This window comes from Nelumbo lutea, chromosome 1, assembly GCF_056320005.1.
Source record: "Nelumbo lutea isolate HS-2025 chromosome 1, American lotus-T2T, whole genome shotgun sequence".
NCBI lineage: Eukaryota > Viridiplantae > Streptophyta > Magnoliopsida > Proteales > Nelumbonaceae > Nelumbo > Nelumbo lutea.
Window position 1 is genome coordinate 174,142,455 of NC_142684.1, and position 22,482 is coordinate 174,164,936.

Sequence of the window (22,482 nt, forward strand, 5' to 3'; positions counted from 1 at the left end):
AAGGAAGAATCAGTTCTACATGCTCTCTGCTTGTGTGACTCTGTTAAAAGGTGTTGGTTTGGGAGCCCTCTGGGACTATCTTTCAACCTTGTCCGGGATGATTTAACTTTCAAATCCTGATTTCTTGAATGGCTAAAAACATGCTTTTCTTTGAAGGGTAGGAAGTTGGAGTTGTTAAATTATTATGCTATTCTTCTATGGAACATTTGGTTGCACAGGAACAACTATGTTTTTAATTCCTCTAACCCTGATCCTTCAACTGTCTTGGACAGGGCATCGAGACAAGCCAAGGAGATTCTGATTTCTGAGTCTTGCAACTACGTCATCACCAACACAGCCCCCTTCTAGAAGAGGGGAACTTGAGCACCCCCTCTTTTCAAATAAATGTCGATCCCAATTCATTTTGTTCATCGTAGAAATGTCAAATAAACTATCTGTGTACATACGATGGGATAAAAGCATGTTATATCATGTCCTTTTCATATCAAGAGACCCATGCAGACAACTAGACAAGCATCTCGTCTTTGTTATGGCCTAGAATACATCCCGGGCCCCAAGCCTAGTTCAGCCCATTATGTTTGGGTTGAGCAAAACATATGCCCAACCCAACCCATTGACATTCGAATGCGGAGGAATTTCCTCTATCCCCACGATGATGCTATTTAGGGATGCAAACAGATTGAATCGGATTTAAATCAGGGTATATCCAAATTTGATTTGACAGTACAAACATTCGATCCAATCAGATCACATAAACACAGATTCAAATCCGAATCTATTAATAATGTTGGATATCTGAATATGATCTGATCCAGTTTAATTATTAAAAATTTTAAAAATATAACACTTTATATAAAAAACAAAAAATACAAGTATTTTCTTTAACTATTTTCATCACATATATACACGTGTTTTTATAAAAAAATATAAATATTACAAAAAGTGCAATATAAACATATTTATAAATAAATTATAAATAATAATATATATATCAGATCGGATCGGATAGGGGGATGATTCGAATTCAATCTGATTTTCAATCGGATCCAAAAATCCAACCCTATCCGACAGGAGTATATCCGAATCCTAGGATCGTATTTTTGGATCAGATCCATTTGCACCCCTAAATGCTATACTGAATTACTGATTCAACACCATGGACAAGATGATTGACCTTTTTGCCTTAATGTACAGTGAGGATAATATCATATGGATGTAATAACTCTCTGCAGAACATTTACAAAAGAAGATGCCCGATTGATCTTCACTTGTTTTTAGGTGTGGCTATAGGAATAATTTATACTTGTATTTTGTGTTCTCTTGTTGTCTGCATAAACAAAAAGTTTACAAATTGTTATTGATAAATTCATATACAGTAGGAAAATACAAAAATTTAAGAAGTTACACCTCACACAGCTACTGCTACTTTAAGGGAGTCTAGTATCTTATCGTCAAGCTCAAATTGCATTGGCTTCTTGTCACGACCAATCTTTACATACTCATCAAACCTCTCCTTCAAGTCCTCCGGAAGGTTTGTGCTGCATTTCCACCCCAGTATATCCTTGGCAGCTCTTGGTTCGGCATAGAAGTGCTGTTGCAAAACAAACCATACAGATTATCTCTTAGTTGACATGGTGTGATAGAATCTCTACAATGATAATGCATTACTGAATCCATCAATCTCTGAGTATTCTGTTTAGGAGATCACCTAGATGGAAAATTGATCCAATTAAACAATTTTTAGTTTTGATCATATGATTCTAATTGCATTTGCTTTTATTTTTCTTAACTTCAGCACTTCCTTTTCCCCTGGTGACGGAAATCATCTGAATATACACTATTGCAATTACTTGAATCCTCGACAAATTGAAAGAGAACTTACCATGTTACGAAAAGGAAATGCTTTCTTTGCATCAATTCCAACAGCCTTTGGATCGTAATGCACAATCTTGACCGGGCGGCCTGTAGCTTGAGCACAGAGTTTGGCCATACCATCCAAAGTCACAGCACGGTCACTCACACAGTTGAAAATATTGCCACTTGAAGCAGCTGGATTTTCAACAGCCAGAGTAAGCATAGAGGACAAATCTCTAACATGGGCAATGTTGGTTAGTTGCATTCCAGAGCCAGGGATAGGAACTGGTCTGTCCCGAACAATTCCTGTCGAAATAAAAACTGATCTGTCAAAATCTATATTGGGAAAAGAAAAAAATAAAAGAGAAAGAATGCTTTAAAAATGATCAAACTACCCACACCAAAGAGTTTCCATATAATATTTCTGCTGCCAACTAAAAACAAAGTCACTAGATTTTTTAGTTTGATTCCCATTTGAATGATGAATAAACTATATAAGAAGCTGAGTCCAGCACAGATTCAATTAATAGTTTACACCAGTCCAAGTAAACATAACCATCAAGTTCACTCATAATTGGTTTTGTTTACTCTAGAAACAACATAAACATCAACTAAAAAGAGTCACTATGTGAATATGTGGTTACCTAATATTATAAAATGCTAAAATCTTAAACCATAACAGTTCAGGTTATCTTAGATACTCATACATTAAGTTTTAGACTCCTCACTGGGATTAGCCAAGCTGTTTATCTTCTATACCATAAGACAGTTCAATGTAAGGTATCATCCAAATCAAAAAACGTTTCAACCAAGACCTGCCGAAGTCAAGCAGAAACAACTGTCGAGGAATTTGGGAGTTCAGTTCCTGATGAAGTGATGATATATGTTTGTCTCCTATTTGTCCAAGCTAAATGCTCCAAAGGAGGCAAGGACTGATAAGAGTCAAGATTCACATCTCCATAGACAAGTTATGCAAAAAAAAACCTTGTACTTTATTGAAAAAATGATACAAAAGATTTCTTAGTAATGTCAGAGTCATCAACTTACTATCAAAGAACCATTCTTCACAGTCTTTGTTGTTTCCAGATCCTATCATGTACTGTGGACGAAATACTGCCCAACTAGTGAAAACCTCTGCAATGTATTTCTCCACTGCAACATGACTGGCATCAGCCTTTACAATGTCCTGTGACAGTTGTGAATTCAGTAAGCAGACACAGGTAAAATGCCCAATATATACTATTTGTTCATAGCAATAAGATTAGCAATTGTATCTCAATTGTTAAGGATCCTAATGTAAGGATGGAAAATGTCCAGGAAAGTCCTCCAATAATAAGGTTTTTGGTGGTGCCACTCATAAATAGGCATCATGAGCATGATTTGTAACTCCTCAGAAATGGGGACAATAGTGCAAACTTGTCTTACAATAGAGGTTCCAAGCCTGGATAAAGGAGGGTTGTGTCAAGTTAGCAGCCAACACAAAAACCTTGGGCCAAATCCAATATGACAACAAAAATTGAAGCGGAACAAGGTTCGTGTAGCTGACCCCAAATAGTTCAGATTAAGTCTGAGTTAAGCACAGCTGATAACTGGGGACAACCATATGGTAAATTTTGTGTTTAATCGCTTTGTATTCCCACTCGTGATTAATGAATTCAATCCATACAGTATTATGTAAACTATAGAAAATAAGGCATTGAATTAGTGGTTTAGAAGTAAATCATACAATACCCCTTCAACATGAGGAGGCTCATCAGTTGGCTTATAAATTCCAGCACTGCTGATGTACAGAAATTGCTTAACACCAGTACTCTTGGCCCAATCTGCTACTGGCCTGTATTTGAAGGTTGGTGTTAGGATGCGTTACTAAGAAAATCACAAAGAAACTACTCTTGGAGATCAATTCATCAAAATCTTGTTGTTGCATGAACAGGAAAACCGGATTTACATACTTTGGCTGAACTCAAATTCCGTTCAGGTTTCTGACCAGTGTCAGGGCAAAGCCTATACAGATGAATGGACAAGTTGCAGAACTCGTGGTCTATTGACCTTTCGAGATCCTTTACCCCATTTCGTAAAGCATAACGGATCCACAAATCCAGCCTAAAAGACTGAATTCTCAGTGTGCATTATCGCTATATTGTTCTGGAAAGGCTAAAACCCTGAATATCTTAGTCCAGAGGACACAATACCTTTCTAAAGATCAATCAGTAACTAAATTTTTCCACTTTGCTACCCAAAAAGAGATACTTACATTACATTCCAAAAGGAAAAGTGAAAGCTATATACCCAACCAAGGAAGTCAAGAGCAGCTGATAAACCTGACAGTGTCCAAATCTTTGCCATTGTTGTCCAACACCACATCGAAGGCTGCTCCAGAAACAACCTTTCCCACTTCACTCGGGTCTCCCCACACTGTCCGTCCGCCAGCACTTACAATCTCCTGAACAATTCAACCGCACAAAGGGCATAAGAAGATACATAATTTACCGAAGCAAAGGAAAGAAAAAGAATTCAGGAAGATCTTAACAGAGAATCTGCTGAACGGAGGCTTCTTCATCTTATTAGAACTCTCGTCGCCAACCGTCAAAATTGTGACACCATGACCAGAGGACAGAAGCTCTTTTGCAAAGTAGAACCCGATGACTGCATGGCCGCCACTGTTGGTGTTAACAATAAGAACCTTTTTCTTCTCCGCACTGGCCTTGACACTGAACGAAGAAGAGACAGAAGGGCGCCTGCAGCTCACAGGGTAGATGAGAAAAGAAGAAGAAATGGAGAGAGAAGATGACAGAGAAGAAGGAGAAGAGGGGAAAAGGGAGAAGAGGGTAGAGGAAAAACGGATGCGTGGATGCGAAGATAGAGCTGATGAGGGAAGGTTTAAGGCCAGAGAGGAGAGAAAAGAGGATGAAGAAGAAACAACAGCCATGTCTGCAACTCCTCTCGATTGTCTGAGAACCAACAATTTTGATCCAAGATAAAGCCACCAACTTATATATGGAATTTACCGTTAAAATTACCGGGTAGTTTTAAAAATTCTGTTCTGGAATTTACTCTATTTTAATAAAGAGAACAATCCGGGTATTTCGCGAGCCATCCACTGCAATGGGCGAGTCTCGATATTCATAGATCGGATGGTTGTAATACACCAATCAGGGAACAGAAGCCGCATAACAGAGGATAGGGATCTGATACCAACAAAACGCTTCCAACAATGTCTTGCAACCGTACATTGGGAGCGAATTGAGATCGGCTCCTCACACCGATGTTAAAATGATATAATCACTGATCACGACTCTCGAACTAAAATCAGAAAGGAATTTGTCTTCGGTCAGGGCATAGGTTCGAGCCGTTATGTGCTTTATTTGATGGGAAGATATTCCCAATCCAAGGTTGCAAAAGGTGGTTGGAACGGTGTGGCACGAGCTTGCCACGATGGAAGCCGATTCATCTCATCAAAAAGCGGTTCCACTTTTAAGCAGAGAAGAGAGGAAAGGGCAATTATGTCATTTTATAAAGTAGAAGATTATCAGGAGATTGGAACGTTGGGAGAAATCGGCTCATCTATTTAAAAGATTGTTCTTATCTAGCCCTTCAGAAACTAGCCGTTACTCCCTTCTCTCTCTCTCTCTCTCTCTTTCTCTCTCTCTGACGAGGACGCTAATGGCGGTTTCTTTGGATGGATCATCCCCTGCTCTCCTCGACAAGGTTTCTTCTTCGTACGATGATAGAAATATTCCACAACGCTTCTCTGTTTGCATGTTCTCTTTGGACTAACTTCTCAGTTTGGTGACAGGAAGCGACCATCTCAATGAACTCTCCTTCTCTGCTGAGCCCCTCTTCGGAGAAACGCTTCTGGAGTGCTCTTCGTAGTCGGGTCGATACCCTTCTGGAGAATCGGAAGCTGAGTTCACCAATCCAATCTGCTCTCCCCGATCTCCACCTCCTGGCCCGCGAAGGAGATGTGAGAATTTTGGTTTTTTTTTTTTTTTTATTCAGGTATCTCAATTTCTTGTTATTGGTCGAGAAAAATAAAAATGAGGAACCTTTTTTTTTTCGGATTTTGCAGGCTGTTGAAGAATCCGAACAGGGAAAGAGCTTGAAGGAAGACTGTGCGCTGCTGCTAAAGAAAAATAAAAATGAGGAACCTTTTTTTTTTCGGATTTTGCAGGCTGTTGAAGAATCCGAACAGGGAAAGAGCTTGAAGGAAGACTGTGCGCTGCTGCTAAGAGGGTTCGACTCAGTTGCCTCTTCCCTTTCTCAGCTAACTAGCAACTTAGACGCTGCTCTTCAGGTCAGAATCCTCTTCGATTCACTTTAGAAAAAAAAAGCAATAGCTTATCTACATAGATCTACTCATGTTCATCTAAAAATAAAAAATATATATATATGTTTTTAAAAGTTAGACATTGCAAAGGGAATGTTTCTAACTTCAGTCTTACCCCTCTGTTTGCACTGTTCTGAATGTCAGGGAGCAAGGGATCTAGCTAAACCATCTCTAACAGAACTATTACACAGTGATCCAGAGAAGCCAATAGATGAAGAAGAAGAAGAAGAAGAAGAAGAAGAAGAAGAAGAAAAAGAAAAGGAAGGAAATAATAAAGGACTAAAGAGGAAATGTGATTCTCTTGAAACTTCTGAAAACCAGGAGGACCCTGTGAAGAAAGAAAATGAACAAAGCCCCAAAAGCGGCAAGCTGAAGAAAGCTAGAAATGTTGGGTTCTTTTTTCTTCGTTCATTCCATACTTAATGAACAAATTGTTAAAATCAAACAGATTGCTAATTGTCTCTTCTGCCTCTCCAGCTTGCAGTTTCCATGGCAACCAAAGCGGCTGTTCTTGCAAGAGAATTGAAATCAATAAAGTTGGACTTGACTTTTATGCAAGAGAGATGTTCTCTACTTGAGGAAGAGAACAGAAGGCTACGTGAAGGATTTGACAAAGGGATGAGACCAGAAGAAGATGATTTGGTAATCCTAAATTAGTTTCTATTCTCTGTATTTGTTTGAATTCTATATAACTATATTTGTAGCCACAAACCTGACTAAACAATATTTTGCAGGTGAGACTTCAATTGGAGGCACTACTGGCAGAGAAGTCCAGATTAGCAAATGAGAATGCAAACCTGATTAGAGAGAACCAATGCCTTCACCAACTTGTGGAATACCACCAACTCACCTCTCAAGATCTCTCGGAATCCTACGAGCAAGTGATACAGGGAATATGCCTAGATTTTTCATCGCCACCACCACCAATAGCAGAAGAGGCAAACGAAGGAGATGATGGTGATGGCATTGAATCTCCTGGAACACCCCAAAGTGACACTTTTGGGATCTGTTCTTCTCTTGAAAAGAAGTATTGTATGGAATAAAAAAGTAAAAACCCTGTTCAAATTCATCTAGATACTGGATTTTATTTTTTTTGTATTCCTTGCATATAAAGCTGTTAAATTCTTAAGTTTAATGGCTTTGCTATATCATGTTTCTTCAATATATATTATATAATAAACATATTCTTTGCTCCTGGACAATTTGACATTCCTTTTGAGCATTCTTCCTTTTTGATTGGTGGCCTGTCGTATTGATATCTTATAAGATTAAATGGCACAAATAGCGTAACGTGCAGTGTGCAATCAGTGGATTAAAACATGGAGGTAATTGACTTATTGAAATCTAAATGTTTCAAGAGTGTAACGTGCAGTGTGCAATCAGTGGATTAACATGGAGGTAATTGAATTATTGAAATCTAATGTACATTTAGGCTATCTTTGGTTTGAGGGAAAAGGTAGGGAAACCCGTATTTGTAAATGTTTCCCTACCTTCCTACTTTTTCCTTCAAACCAAACACAGCCTTAACGGTCACACAATTAGTGGATGGTATAAAAGTGGGATTTTTTTTTTTTTTTTATGTAATATTTATAGATGACGGGTTGATTGATATATTCAAGTTGCCTTTCTCAAAAAAGTATTTTTTTTTTTGTTATAGATTTAAATTAAAAAATGCATTTGAATGACAAATACGTTAAATATGCATTTAAAGACCACTTAAATATATAACTTAAAAGGCAACTTGAATACAATACAAATATTTGAACCTTAAAACAAACTGACAAATACGTTCTTCATGAAACATTACAAAAGAAAGGCATTACAGAGTTGGAAATTCAAAATGATACTAGCCTAATTGCATAAAAAAATCACCTCAACATACAGTCCACAACATTACTTCTCTAGATGCCATAAAAATTGAAATCCATCAGAACTCAGAAGTACATGATAGCAGCACTGAAGTAACGCAGGATTTCTTAGTTTATATATATATATATATATATAGAGAGAGAGAGAGAGAGAGAGAGAGAGAGAGAGAGAGAGCCCTGTGAGGAACAAGGTCTGGCTGTTACAAACAGAAACATCTTTTCTTAACAATTTGTTCAAAAGATTGACAAAAAGACAAGGATGGAAACGGAAAAGTTTAGTCCTTTCAACTAGCTTTCAAAACCTTCCTCTTTTAGCGACTTGAGTTCTACCAGACCGAGAGGCTGAAAGATCCAACACCCTTTCAGTTGTCTTTGTAAGACTAGAGATTAACATCGTATCCCTTAATTTCTCAATTGCTTCAGAACAAAATATCTGTCCCTTCTCATACTGCAAGCAATCAAATAGGAATGAGAAATTCCAGACATTCATTTAAACTAGGCTACCAATATCCAACATCATTCATATATATATACTGTCAATTTATGGCCTTATGGGTCATAGAGAAAGTCTACACTGCTAAAAGAAATCAAATAGGAATTACAAACAGAGAATGAGAAAACTCAATATTTGCAGCATATCTTGAAAATTCCAGACATTCATTTAAACTAAGTTACCAATATCTGTCATGCATGTATACCATCAATTCATGGGTACCATCCAGCTTGTACCAATTCCCATTCAAATTCCTGTCTCAACCAAACAAACTATGGGAATAGATCATTTTGATTTCGATTCCGAATGTGAACCAAACTGACCCTAAAAAACATGTCATTAAACATAACTAATTGCATTTTGAGGTATAAAGAGATGGCTCTCTGGCTTTTATAATAGCCACAGGATCTCTTATGTAAATGGGGCCATTAAGACCAGCCATTTTGTGGATGCCATCGAAGATATCTTCTGGGCCAGAAAACATATCGATTATATGACATTTGACATTTTACTACCAAATCTGAATCCTAGCAAACCCGAAGCTCCATTAGTAGTCATAAATTTTCATTTAGATATAAAAGGGAGAGCACAGTAGTAAGATCATAAAAGCAGAGGCTTAGCTTTTGCCAAATTTTGAATGGGCCCGGCCCAAAGCGCAAGACCGAAATAGTGTAAAATGTTCATGGGCCTAGCCCAAAGCCAGGCCTATGAACAGGTCTAGTTAGGGCTATTCAGTTTAAGGATGCCATCAAAGAGACCTATAAATGAAAACATATTGATCAGATCACCAATGAACAGGCCTACACTCCACAATGGTGGTTTGTGAGCTTGATATAGAATCACAACCAGGCTAACATTCATATACACATAATACATGTAAGTTCTGCAAAACCCCTAAATTGGGGTAGAAGTAATTAAATTCCACAAGACATATAATGAGATAGTGCATTTACATTAATAATGGATACACTATCTCCTGTGTGTCGGGCTATTAGAAACATTTACATATTGGACGCCATCAAAGGCATCTTCTAGACCCGAAAACATATCAATTGGATGAATCTGACCATCCAATAAATGGAAATATCATCTAGAAGACATTAGTTGTCTTTTAGAGTTTAGATATCTAAAGAAAATTTTCAATTTTGGTGTTAGTAGATATCTTAAGAAAATATTTAAACTAGAATGGATCCACAAGCCACAAATGACTGGAAAAATAGCTTGAGGAAAACATACTGCTTCGAGCCTTCCAAGAGCATTCTCCAACTTTTTACCAAGCTGATAATTCTCCTCTCTTAAGATCTCAATCTGAAAATAGCAGAGAAACAATAAGAATACATTTAGTGCATTTCCATAAATGAGGACAAGAAGCAAGGCATTGAATAAGTGTAACCTTCTTTTGAGAGTCTATATACATTTCCTTGTACTTGTTCTTCTTCTCCCCTGATCTAGTTCCAACCAAAGTTGTGGCCTGAGTGGGATGGTACCAATCAGCTCCCTGTTTTGAGAAAATCAGATGGTGTTAAGACTGTTTATAATCAATAATGGAAACTGACGATGCCATCAACAATGTTAACAGACGAACAATTAACCACCTTGAGCTTCAATGCTTCAAGCATCTTATCATGTGATTCCAAAATTTTCACTGCATAATCAATTTTGTCCTCCAGGCTTTTCATACCAAGAACAGATTCAGCATTCCTTGTCACCTGATGAATATGCTGCTGATCATCTTCCTCATTTCCACTCAAATCTATATTTTCAACCACAGGCTCAATATCCCGAGCTTGAGTATACAATATTGTGTGCTGAACACGTTGAGATCGCCTTGGGTTAGCCTTTTTGCTTTCTAAAATTTCCTTTCTCGAACCATTTTTCAGCTCAGCCGCTCCTTCATTATTTGCTTTGGCTCCCTCTAAGGAAGGATTTGAGCTTTTGGGCTAGCAAGAACAAGATTTATCTGGTAACTAATAACATGAAGGATATCTAAAAAATTGCATCACTTGGTCAGAAGGATTTATCTTCCATTATTATAAGACCATCAACTTTCACAATATATTCTAAACGTGCATTAGATTCAAATCAAATTCCAAAACAGTAATATAACCATTTCTGGTTGTTCTAACATGACAATAACTAAAACCAAGGAAGTTTGATAATCCGAGAAGATTCTTCTAAAGGGTTATCATGTCATATCTTAGTAATTTACAAAATACACCTTTTTGGTAAACTACAAGAAAGCAGGAGCTCCTCCTGATCACCAGTTCACCACAACCCCCAAAAATAGAGGTTTACATGGAATGGATATGGACATAATATGTGAAAGTTTCACAAACTTCCCACATTTTATAAACATCAAGAATACAGAAAGAGTGCTTCAAAAGATGTTTGCCTGATTATCTACACTTACAAACGACCATGCATTGCTCTTATATCTAACATGGCTCTAAAAACAAAGACCCAATAAAACTAAATCCTTCCCCTCCACACCAAAAGAAAAGAAAAGAAAAGAGACCAGGTAAAAACTAAAGAAATAAACATCAAACTGATCAACCACCAAAAAAGATATGCACCAGTAGGTAGAGAAAAGTTGGTGAAAGTTCATAGAGAATGATACAAGCTTGCAAGAGAAACACCCAAACCTGATCATTCGGTAGAGGGTCTGCCATCTGAAACCCCTCTAGTTCCATGTTCTTGACGGAAGCTCTTCCGCCTCTCCTACCCATTCTCTCTGTCTCTCTCTTCTAGTCTTCTGTTATGTTGGTTTTCTGAAACTCAACTTACCATGGGGAAGCAGCCAAGCAGGAGGTTTTGTAATCGGGTTGCCGCCTTCGGTCTTCAGACCATTGAGTAAACCCATGATTTCAATCGTTTCATTGGTTCCCAGCTACTGCGAGTCATTTCATATCGATACGAATAGAACAATTGTAATATCTGCTTGATGCTCTCGAGTCTTCAACCGTTGGATTGGAGCCAAAGCTTTTTGATCAGTTCGGTGTGGCTGGCTTGCCATAGTCGACGGTTCCAAGTTTTTGGAAACTGCACCAAGATGGGACCTCTCCAGTTCATATGCATCCTCTGGCTATACAACCGAATCTAAAATGGGTCCCACAAGATACTCTCTAATTCTAAATCTCTAATTTTCTTTTGATAGATAAAATTTCTCTTGGCTTGAGCCTTCGAATGGGTCCAACGAAAATTTCCGATCTACGATAAATTTGGTGTGCCCTCCTTATGACCCAAATGAATACATAATGATCGCTAAGGCTATGTTTGGTTTGAAAGAAGAAATAGGAAAAAGAATGCAAATTATAAAATAATTGCTAAATATTTAGGTCCCGTTTGGCATGTTTTTTAACACGGTTTTTTGGCTGCTTACAAGTAGGAAATACTGAAAATCAGTCTATTCTTGTTTGGCATGCGAAAGATCTCGTTGTCAAAAGGTGGGGTGCCGAAAAGACACGAAAAGCCCATTTTTGGCTGATTTCAGGAAGCTTCTCGCGTCTTCCGCGTTTTAATCTTGCGCAGAAAGACTTGAAACGATGCAAGAAATATGCATGTTTTCCAAATGGTCTTCCGGCTGCCCAGATCTTATATCAAAAGCTCAATACATCTATTGACTGTCATAGCTACAAGAAGATCTTCTCAAAATGACTTGCCAAATGGGCCCTTAGTGCTTAAAATGCAAAAGACCCTACAAAAAGTAATTGTATCAAATCAATCAATTTTTGTGAAAGGACGCAAAGGTCTTGACAACATAATTTTGACTAAGGAGAGGTTGTCAACAAAATGAAAAAGAAAAAAAAATGAGAAGGATGGGTCCCCAAAATTGATATATCAAATGCTTATGACATATGGAGGGATTCATAATCTAAATGATGAAGGAGATGGGATTTGAGGAGAAATAGTGTGATATGGTGAATTTTTGCATAAAAGACCCCGAGGTTCTCTATTAAAATAAATGGTACAATGAATGATTTTTTTCCTCTAGACAATGGTGTAAGACAAGGAGATCCCTTAACACCCTATCTATTTATAATTGATATGCAAATATTATCTTATTTAGTAAACAAGGCCAAGGTGCTGATGGGGAGATTCAAGGAATAAAAATAAGTAGAAAAATAAAGGAAATACTCTCTTAGTTTTCAAGATGATCCAGGTGAAAAAAATAAATTTTGTAAAGTCAAAAGTATATTTTAGTAGAGGAATTCATAGAAGGAAAAGAAAAATCATGTTAAATCTATTACAAATGAAGTGGATGTCAAATAAAAGAAATATTTAGGAATTAGATTATGTCTACAAGGCATATTAGAAAATTGTCACAAGGAGATTTTAGATAAAATGAATAACAAACTTGCTTCATGGAAAGCAAAACTATTATGACAAGAAGGAAGAACAACTTTGGTCAAATCTATACCGCAAGCAGTACTAGTTTATTCAATGTTGGCAACCATTCTTTGATGGCCCCCTCTGATAATTGGCTTGTTGGTGTGTTAGCTGGTTTGTTCCAGTTTTGACGCGGAATCAAATCCCACAACCAGCATTTTGGGAAAAGGGGCAAGGGGGGCGGGCCATCAATGGTATTAGATCAAAGTTTCAACTCCTCCTCCAATAGTCCCTGCTACATGAGATCATAAACACCTCCTAAACTCTATTCCACACTCCATTTGTTGTAGTGTTGAATAAGAAGACAGAGGAACACTACTCCATTCAAACCAAAGAAAGATGGCAACAATCCTACACATCAATATTGCTATAGGCCTACATATTATCCTCCTATCAGAAATCTCGGAGGTGGTTTCTTCAACTATGAACCAGAACAAGGATATGAAGCAATGTTCTTCAACTTTGAACTAGAATAAAGTCTGAAAATCTGAGGCGTCTTCTAATCTAAAGCTGTTTTTCTTCAACTTCAAACCAAAATAAGACTTGAAAATCTCTTGTGGTTTTTCTTTGTTGAATCAAGTGATTTCTTGAAGCCCTAAGTGGGTCAAAACCGATGACCCAATAACAACTCTTGGCTTAATCGAGGAGTGGCTTGAATCTGTGAATTCCAATTCATGATAGGCGCTGCCCAGTAGAGACCTGACAAGGCAATCCAGGAAGGCTAATAATTTATATTCGACCTAAAAGCTAAGTACTTCAAACTTCTTTGCTTTACTTGATCACCTATTGTGGTATTTTTATTATGACAAGTAAGGCTATTACTACTAAGTGAAGCAAAACTGAGAAGCTACACGACACTAATTTTTCCACTTGGAAAAGAAGGATTAGATATATTCTTGCCCAAGATGATCTAGATTATTTATTGGATACTGTTGTACCTACAAATCCTATTGAAAATGCTTCTCTTGTTGAGATTATAAAATATGCTAAGTATGAGAAAGACAATAAGCTTGCTCATTCTACTATTTTGACTTTTATGGAACCTGATGTTGAAATGTTATTTGAAGAACATAAACACACCAAAACAATATTTGATGTTGTTATTAAGACATATGGAAAAAGTAACATAATCTTATATATAACTTCTCATTGAAAAATTCTATGGTTTTGAAATAAAGGAGGAAGATTCCATTACTGATAATGTTTACAAAATGACTGTTATTGCTAAAGAATTAGCTGCTGTTGGTAACCCTATACCTGACAAAATTTAGGTTTCTACTACTTTGCATAGTTTACCTAAATCATGGGAACAAGTAGTAATTTCACTCAATTTGTATACTTCAAATATCACTATGCAAAATTTACCCATATTACTTGTTGAAGCTGAGAGAAGAAATAAAAAGAAAACCCATGTGCTTTAGTAACTAGTCCTACTCCCAAACCGTCTAAATTGGATGAATAACCTAAACCCAAGTTCCAAAAGGGAAATGGTAAGTGGTCCAAAAAAAATAACTTGTTATTATTGTGGAACTCCGGATCATTCCAAATACCACTGTCCTCAAAAGAAACAAAAGCCTAGTACTAATACTAAAGACATTTTGTGTGGTTTCAGAGTTGTTCATTATTGATTCTGATTTGAGCTCGTGGTGGGTTGATTCCAGATCATATCAACATATTGCAAGATCAAAAGAATTCTTCATTGACTTGAGAGAAATGCAACCTAGTCAACACAAGCTTTTCATGGGAAACAGCTCTTATTGTGGTGTCTTAGGAGTAGGAACCATAAAAATTCCTATTAAAGATGGAATCAATTTCATTTTGTTAGACACTTTGTACTCTTAGGAATAACCTAATTTTTGTACCTTGACTTGATGAAAAGGAATTTGACATCCATTTTAGTAGTGGGAAGGAATCCATAACATGGGAGAATTCTGTTATGGGGAATGAGAGAAGATGGTTTGTACCGACTTTCTATTAATAATGAGATTTCTAATGCTTTTGCTTATGTTGATTGTACTTTGTCAATCTGTTTAGATGTGTGACAATAGTTTGTTACATCAAATGAACATAGATATTAAAACTTATGAACCCAACTTGCAATGCTTACAAATGGCATTTGAGGCTTGGACACATAAATAGAGACAAATAAAAAAGATGTGTGACAATAGTTTGTTACATCAAATGAACATAGATATTAAAACTTATGAACCCAGCTTGCAATGAAAAATGCATAGAAAACCATTTGGAAAGGCTAAAAAAACTGAAGAACTCTTAGAAATAATACATTCACATGTTTGTAGACCAATTAATGTGAAAACCATAGGAAGCTGGAGTATTTTGTGACAATATAGATGACTTTTCAAGATTTGGCTTTATTTATTTATTAAATAAAAATATGATGTTTGAGATAAATTAAAGGAATTCAAAACTTTAGCTAAAAACCAAACAAGAAAGAAAATATAAATACTTAGGAGTGCCAGGGTGGAGAATACATTTTTGAACTATTTGATAGTTTTTGTTTAGAAAATGGAATTTTACACCAATTAACCATTTCTTACACACTCTAACAAAATGGAGTGGTTGAAAGAAGAAATATGACCCTCTTGGACATGACCAAATCTAATTTAGGTCATTCTAACTTAGGAAACCAAATTTGGGGGGAAACATTATCTACCGTAGTTTACATACTAAATAGAGTCCCTACATAGATTAATAAACTAACTCCTTATGAACTCTGGGCAGGTAGAAAGCCTGATCTTACAAATCTAAAAGTATGGGGATTGATATACTGCCTATGTTTGGGGACCTAACCAACTTAGAAACAAATTGGACCTTAAAAGCTTTAAAGCAACATTTATTGGGTATTCTGAAACATCAAAGTGTTATAGATTTGTAAGACACAAATATAATGGTTCCACTGAACTAGTTGAAAGTAGGGATGTCGAATTTTTAGAAGATGAAGTTGACCCTAATGATCCTAAGAAGTTGGTTGTCCCTTTTGAGATAGAAAAGGAAAAGGCTATTGAAAGTCCCAATGACTTTCAACCTCTTAAATTGGACATAATAACTACAATACAAAGAGAAAGAGTTCCCTTTTCTAGGTACAACGACTTTTACACATTTCAAAATGACTATATGGCAAAGTGTGAAGCTAATCCATTAAATTTTACAAAGGAAATGGCCTCTATTGATCATGAAAATTGGAAAACAACTATGGATGAAGAGTTTAACTCAATGGTTAGGAATCAAGTTTGGGACTTAGTGGAACCACCCAAGGATAGGAAAGTTATAGGGTGCAAATGGATACTTAAAAGAAAGTTAAAACCTGATAAACAAATACAAAGCAAGATTAGTAGTAAAAGGATACACACAAAAAGAATGAATTGATTTTGAAGAAACCTATTCCCCAATTGCTAGATTTACATCTTTAGAATAATACTTGCTATGATAACCTATTTTGATTGGGAACTATTTCAAATGGATGTAAAAACCACATTTTTAAATGGAGAACTCAATGAAGACATATATATGCAACAACCGGGGGATATATAGTAAAATGGGAAGAAAGAAAAGTGTATAAATTAAGATGATTATTATATGGATTAAAACAATCTCCCCGTATGTGATATTACACTTTTTACAATGCCATTATAAAACTTGGTTTTGTTCCAAATACATTTGATTACTATGTATATGTCTTGAATAGTGCGAGCTCCATTATATTACTATCTCTTTATGTAGACGATATCCTAATTGCTGGAAATGATTTAGAAATGATAGAAAAAACAAAAAACTGACTAAAATCCCAATTTGAAATGAAAGAGATAGAAAAGTTGGAACACTTTCATTATCTCAAGAAAGATATATAGCTACTAACCTTAAAAGATTCAGAATGGATGAGTGTAATCCTATTGGCACACCAATAATTCAGTCCAAAAAATTGACCAAAGATATATTTCTAATTACTAAACAAGAAAAGGATGAGATGACTAACAAACCTCATGCTCAAGCAGTGGGCAGCCTAATGTATGCCATGTTGTGAACTAGGCCTGATTTAAGTTTTGTTGTTAGCTTAGTTAGTAGATATAAAAGCAATCCAGGAAAGCCTCAATGGCAAGCAATAAAGAGAATTTTTAGATATCTCAAAGAAACTAAATATACTAAGTTAACATATTGTTGTGATAATTTAAAAATATTAGAATGTTGTGATTCTGACTTTGTAGGGGATGTTGATGATAGAAAGTCAACAACCTGGTATGTCTTTCTTTTTGTAAGAAGAGCTATTTCGTGGGCCAGTAAAAAGCAAAGATGGTTTGCAAAATTCACAATGAATGCTGAATTCATAGCTTGTTGTACAACAACCTTAGAAGTTTTAAGGATAAAGTGGTTTATAGAAGACTTCAAGCTAAGAGAGTTGCAAAGTGAACCGACTCAAATATATAATGACAATGAAACTGCAATTCAAACGATAGACAACAGTGAAATTGGCCCCAAGGGAAGACATAGAGAACTTCAGTACAAATACTTACTCGATATCTACCATAGGAAAGAAATCCATGTAGATAATGTGCCTACAAGAAACATGCTAGTTGACCCCTTCACTAGACCTATATCAGGTGAAAATTTTAAAAGGCACATACATGAATTGGGTCTCAAAGGCTTGCTGACATCTCAGGCCTAAATGGCCAAGTGGGAGATGTTGATACGAGTGACCAGATGCTCTCGATTGGAATAACCTTGGTGTAAAGATAAATCCTATGACCAATGGCATAGCCTACACCAATGGATAAAAGTATCTTTATGCTTAATGTAGTACTATTCTTATTAACTGTGTTTGTTTGTTTTGCTGTTAACAAACTATTGCCATGTTAGCATAACTTGTTTGGCTTGGTCAATAGGTTGGTTAGGTAGTTGAAAATTTTTTGGCACCTAATCCTACCTAGTGGACACTTGTATTTGATCCAACGGGTAAAACTAATCCAAGTGGCTCTACCCCAGGGGGTAGATCTACCAGAGTCCAGACTCCATTGGTCTCCATTGAATCCATCTCTACTTTCATGGCATCTACCCACTTCAAAGAATTTATGTCCAACATAGCTTCTGTATAAATCATGGGGTCATCCTTACTAGTTGTGGCTTCCACCAAGTAACTTTCTTGGTTATAGCCGTAACGAACTAGAGGCCTGGATTCCCAAGTAGATCTCCTAGGTTGGTTATTAACTGGAGCTTGTGGGACATCTCCCACTACCCCTGAGCTCTCCTCGTCAAAAACAATTTCTTGATGATGATTGTTCAGGATGTAACCCTCTTCCAAGAAATGGGCATTTTGACTATAAAATACTTTCTGTTCTCTTGGGTCATAGAGCCTTTTGGGTAATCTACAAATAGGCAACGATTGGTCTTGGATTCCAATTTGTCAGCAATCGTTCTTTTAACAAGTATTGGACAACCCCAAATCTTCAAGTGTCTCACACTTGGTTTCTTATCGGTCCAAAGCTCATAGGGAGTCTTCGAACGGATTTGGTTGGAACCCAGTTCAACACGTACATCGCAGTCTCTAATGCGTAACCCCAAAAGGATGTGGATAGTTCTGAGTGTACGAGAAGTGGTCGAACCATATCCAGTAAAGTCGGGTTCCTCCTTTCTGACACACTGTTTAGTTATGGTGTAGCAGGAGGGGCTAGTTGTGATACTATCCCATTGTCCTTTAAGTAGTCCCTGAATTCGTCAGAGAGATACTCACTACCTTGATCTGATCGAAGGGTCTTAATTTCTCTCATTAACTATTTCTTGACTTCTTGTATAAATTCTTTGAAATTTTCAAAAGATTCAGACTTGTGTCTCATTAGGTACACGTAATCATACCGAGAGTGATCATCGGTAAATGTTATGAAGTAAACAAGTTGGTTACGTGTTCTAACGTTCATGAGAGCACATACATCAGTATGTATAAAGTCAAGTGTGCTTGTCGATCTTTCAGGCTTACCGTTAAATGGGCATTTTGTCATTTTCCCCTGAAGGCAAGGTTCACAGGTTGGAAGATCTTCTACAGTTAGAAAATTCAAAGGACCAACCTTGTGATGTGATCTATGTTAATGTGGCCAAGTCAATAATTTCACAGGCACGTAGGATTAACTGTATCACGGGTTCTTTTATTAGGTTATTATCTGACGTAGTTTTGGTTATATTTGTTTCCAGAGAAAGATGGAGAATATAGAGACCATTCTCAAGTTCTCCGTATGCGAGGAATTTGTTATTTCTTTTGATAATAATCATATTACTAAAAATAATAGAATATCCATTTGCACATAGTTTTGAAACAGAAATCAAATTTCTTCTCAAATTGGGTACATAAAGACAATCTTTTAATGTAATTGGTCATTCTCTGAAATACAATTCTGTAGTCCCTATGGCTGTAGCTGCAACATTTGCATAATTCCCCAAGTAAAGAATCACCTCTCCGTCACTCAGTATTCTGCTTGTCCTGAACCCCTGCAATGTATTACATGCATGAGTAGAAGCCCCGGGGTCAATACACCAGGAAGCAAAAGTTACCGACATATTGGTTTCTATGACAAATGATTCGAAATTACCTTGTTTCTTGGTCTCTAGGTACTGAGGACAGTTCCTCTTCCAATGGCTGGCTTACTTACAGAAGTGACAAGCATCTGATGCTTTGTCCTTCCTCTACTTTTTGGGCTTGCTAATTTTCTTTTGAGGCTTTTTCTTTGCCTACATTTTCTTCTTGTTTGATTTGCCACCTTCAACAAGCATGGCAATGGGCTCATCCTTCTTTATCAGTTCTTCAGCCCTCTGCAATATATTACTGAGTTCCTAGATGCTAACATTTAGCTTGTTCATATTATAGTTCATAATGAACTGATTGAAGGAAGGAGGCAAAGAATTCAGGATGGCATCAGCCTTAGTGACATGATCTAGCCCAAATCCAAGAGCCTCTAGTTCATTGATGTATCCCATTATCTTAAGACAATGGTCATGAACTAGCTAGTTCTTGGACATTTGTGCGGTCATGAAATTTTTCAAGACCTTCTGACGAGTAGAACGATTATGCTCCTCATACATTGTTCTTAGACTATCCAAGATATCTTTGGACAATTCGATCTGATCGAATTGTTGTTGTATCTGATTATCTAAGGAGGCTATGATATAGCACCGGACAAGAGAATTTTTCTCCTCTCATTCATGATAGTCCCTCCTGCTGGCCTCAGAAACCCTATCACCCGGACGTTCCGGAGTAGGGTTCTTAGCTACCTTGTCTAATTTCTCAGATGTTAAGACCATCATAAGGTTATGATACTAGTCAGCATAATTTGGGCCCTTAAGCTTGCTGTCGTCCAACAGTTTAGCGAATTGTTTGTTTTCCATTTCTGATAAAGGGCAAAGAAAATATTAGTCCACAACCTTATTTGATTCATGTTATCTACATAGATATGGCTTTTAATCTATATTCCATTTCCATTTTTTCATCTCTGAGATTCCCCTCCTATCTTAGTGACGGAGACTGCGAATTATGTCTCTGGAAATGTGGGAAATCACATTGGGTGCATGGAGCCAACTGTTTCAACTACATAACCCCACCACCATCTGTGAAGGACATATCCACTCATCTTTATGAGATTTCCCTTTGGCCTCTGTCAGACAAGGTTCATTGCCATTTTAAGTTAAACTTTTTTGTCCAGTGAGTGCTCACCCATCATATTTGTAAACGCCAAGGTACCGTGAGAGAGTCTTCCATTTTAGGATAGGCCCCTCCCACATCGGTCTATGGCGCCCTATCATCTTATGAAACAATCCAATAGATCCAACAACAAATGGATAACCCAATTTTATGGTGCATCTCCTCATTACTGAATGACCCATCTTCATGTTAATGATGGAAGGCCTTTAAAGAGTTCATCACATGAATCTCCCTATCACATGCACTTATATTTCAGTGGAGGGAACGATAGATTACGCCTTAGTTTAATTTAGGTCAAACCAAAGTGGCTCCCACTGGCTTTCATAAAGCCAGATTTAGATGGGCCCTAAACGGCTAGGGTTCCGCACGGTTCCTCTTAGGGAGGAAGTTGGTGTAGAGTCCACCATGAAGGGAGATCATCCAATGATCTTAAGGACACCATGAAAATGATGTGCATTCAGCCAAGGTGTACGTAAAAACCACATATCGAATCAACATGGGCCAAGTACTTATGGCCCATGAATGTTGCACATCACACATCCATACACCACATGCATGAAATCCATGATTGATCCAACCAATTAAATAACTATAAAACCCATAATTAAAGCCCATATATTTTCATAATATTACTAATTAATATTATCTAGGTATATGGGTTGAACTGCAAAGAGCAGTTCAACCCATATAGCTTTTATGCTGAATTGGGCTAAAGTAGTTTTAATAGATTAAAACTAGGTTTTACAGATATGGGTCGAATTGCAACTTGCAATTAACCATCAACTCCTGGACCCATATGTGAAATTTTAGGGCTGACAACAGCCCCCATAGAACCACTGATTCGGTTAAACCAGTTTGGTCCAATCTGGTTCAAATGGGTCTATGGTTTTATTTTTAATTCAAGATTTAATTCAAGACTGATGATCTGAAATTATATAACTGATACAAGACAATCAAGAATTAGTAGGAGCGTTGTTCGTAAGACTGCTACCCTGCAAAACGAAGATTAGATCGCAGTACGTAGTTTCCAAAACTGCAAATTGCAGATGGCTGAATCCATATTTGCACAAATTTCTCCTCTACGTAATCTACTTCATCATCGAATGAAATAAAATAGAAAACCTATTTTCTATTAATATTACATCAGAATTGAGTTCATATACATTCTGTCTAAAAATAAAAAAATAATAATAATTACAGACCAAGAATGAATAGAACTCCAGGTGCGCAGTTTTCTTACGCCATTAAAAAATTCGATCTCCACCATATGAACAGCCAAAAAATCAAGAAACATATATAGAACAATTTTAAATATTAATCAGATTAATAAAGATTTAATTTCAGATCAATCACCCAAAAACTAGGAACCAATTTCCTAGAAAAACATTAACTGCATTGGGTAGAACGCCTTCTGTCCATTTGCGTAGATCCAGATCTGGTTTAATTTGGTTCAAGATTTGAACCTGGCTCTGATACCACTGAAGGGATGAAAGATCCACTATTTGGATGGCCGAACCTGCAGGAAGGTTGGGCGAAATTTCAAAAATTTCTCTCTCCCATGTGGGAATTGCATTCCCTATTTTAGAAAATTGCATTTTTAAGGATCAATCTTGAAACTAATCGGACCAGATCTGAAACCAAAAGGGGAGTAGAGGGATATAGCTGATACGGAGTAATAGTAAATCCCCAATGAAGGTGTTCACGCCCAAGGAGAAGACCAAAGACTGCTTCCACCGAAGATGATACGGTGTGAGGTGAAGCAGAATCAACAGGACAATTCTTCAGCAAGAATCGAATTCTTCAGCAAGAATATGATGGAGGGCTGGTGAGCACGACTTCAAATTGCCTCTTCTAG

At 36.9% G+C, this 22,482-nt stretch overlaps 3 protein-coding genes across 3 annotated transcripts; 1 reads left to right on the top strand and 2 right to left on the bottom strand.

Moving 5' to 3' along the window:
* Positions 1-1,296: 1,296 nt before the first annotated feature.
* On the bottom strand, positions 1,297-4,840 carry CSP41A (chloroplast stem-loop binding protein of 41 kDa). Its single transcript, XM_088960803.1, has 6 exons — positions 4,385-4,840; positions 4,176-4,297; positions 3,586-3,688; positions 2,902-3,040; positions 1,883-2,160; positions 1,297-1,591 (listed from the first exon to the last, which is right to left on the bottom strand). Exons 1-6 carry the CDS (start codon positions 4,781-4,783, stop codon positions 1,409-1,411), a joined length of 1,224 nt encoding a protein of 407 aa, XP_088816929.1. The 5' UTR covers positions 4,784-4,840; the 3' UTR covers positions 1,297-1,408.
* A 573-nt stretch (positions 4,841-5,413) lies between these two features.
* On the top strand, positions 5,414-7,383 carry LOC148879300 (uncharacterized). The gene is made up of 6 exons (XM_088960805.1): positions 5,414-5,562; positions 5,651-5,818; positions 5,924-6,148; positions 6,326-6,568; positions 6,659-6,823; positions 6,916-7,383. Exons 1-6 carry the CDS (start codon positions 5,518-5,520, stop codon positions 7,222-7,224), a joined length of 1,155 nt encoding a protein of 384 aa, XP_088816931.1. The 5' UTR covers positions 5,414-5,517; the 3' UTR covers positions 7,225-7,383.
* A 677-nt stretch (positions 7,384-8,060) lies between these two features.
* On the bottom strand, positions 8,061-11,583 carry LOC148879301 (uncharacterized). Its single transcript, XM_088966139.1, has 5 exons — positions 11,185-11,583; positions 10,138-10,482; positions 9,936-10,040; positions 9,779-9,850; positions 8,061-8,497 (listed from the first exon to the last, which is right to left on the bottom strand). Exons 1-5 carry the CDS (start codon positions 11,266-11,268, stop codon positions 8,345-8,347), a joined length of 759 nt encoding a protein of 252 aa, XP_088822265.1. The 5' UTR covers positions 11,269-11,583; the 3' UTR covers positions 8,061-8,344.
* Between the last annotated feature and the right edge of the window lie 10,899 nt (positions 11,584-22,482).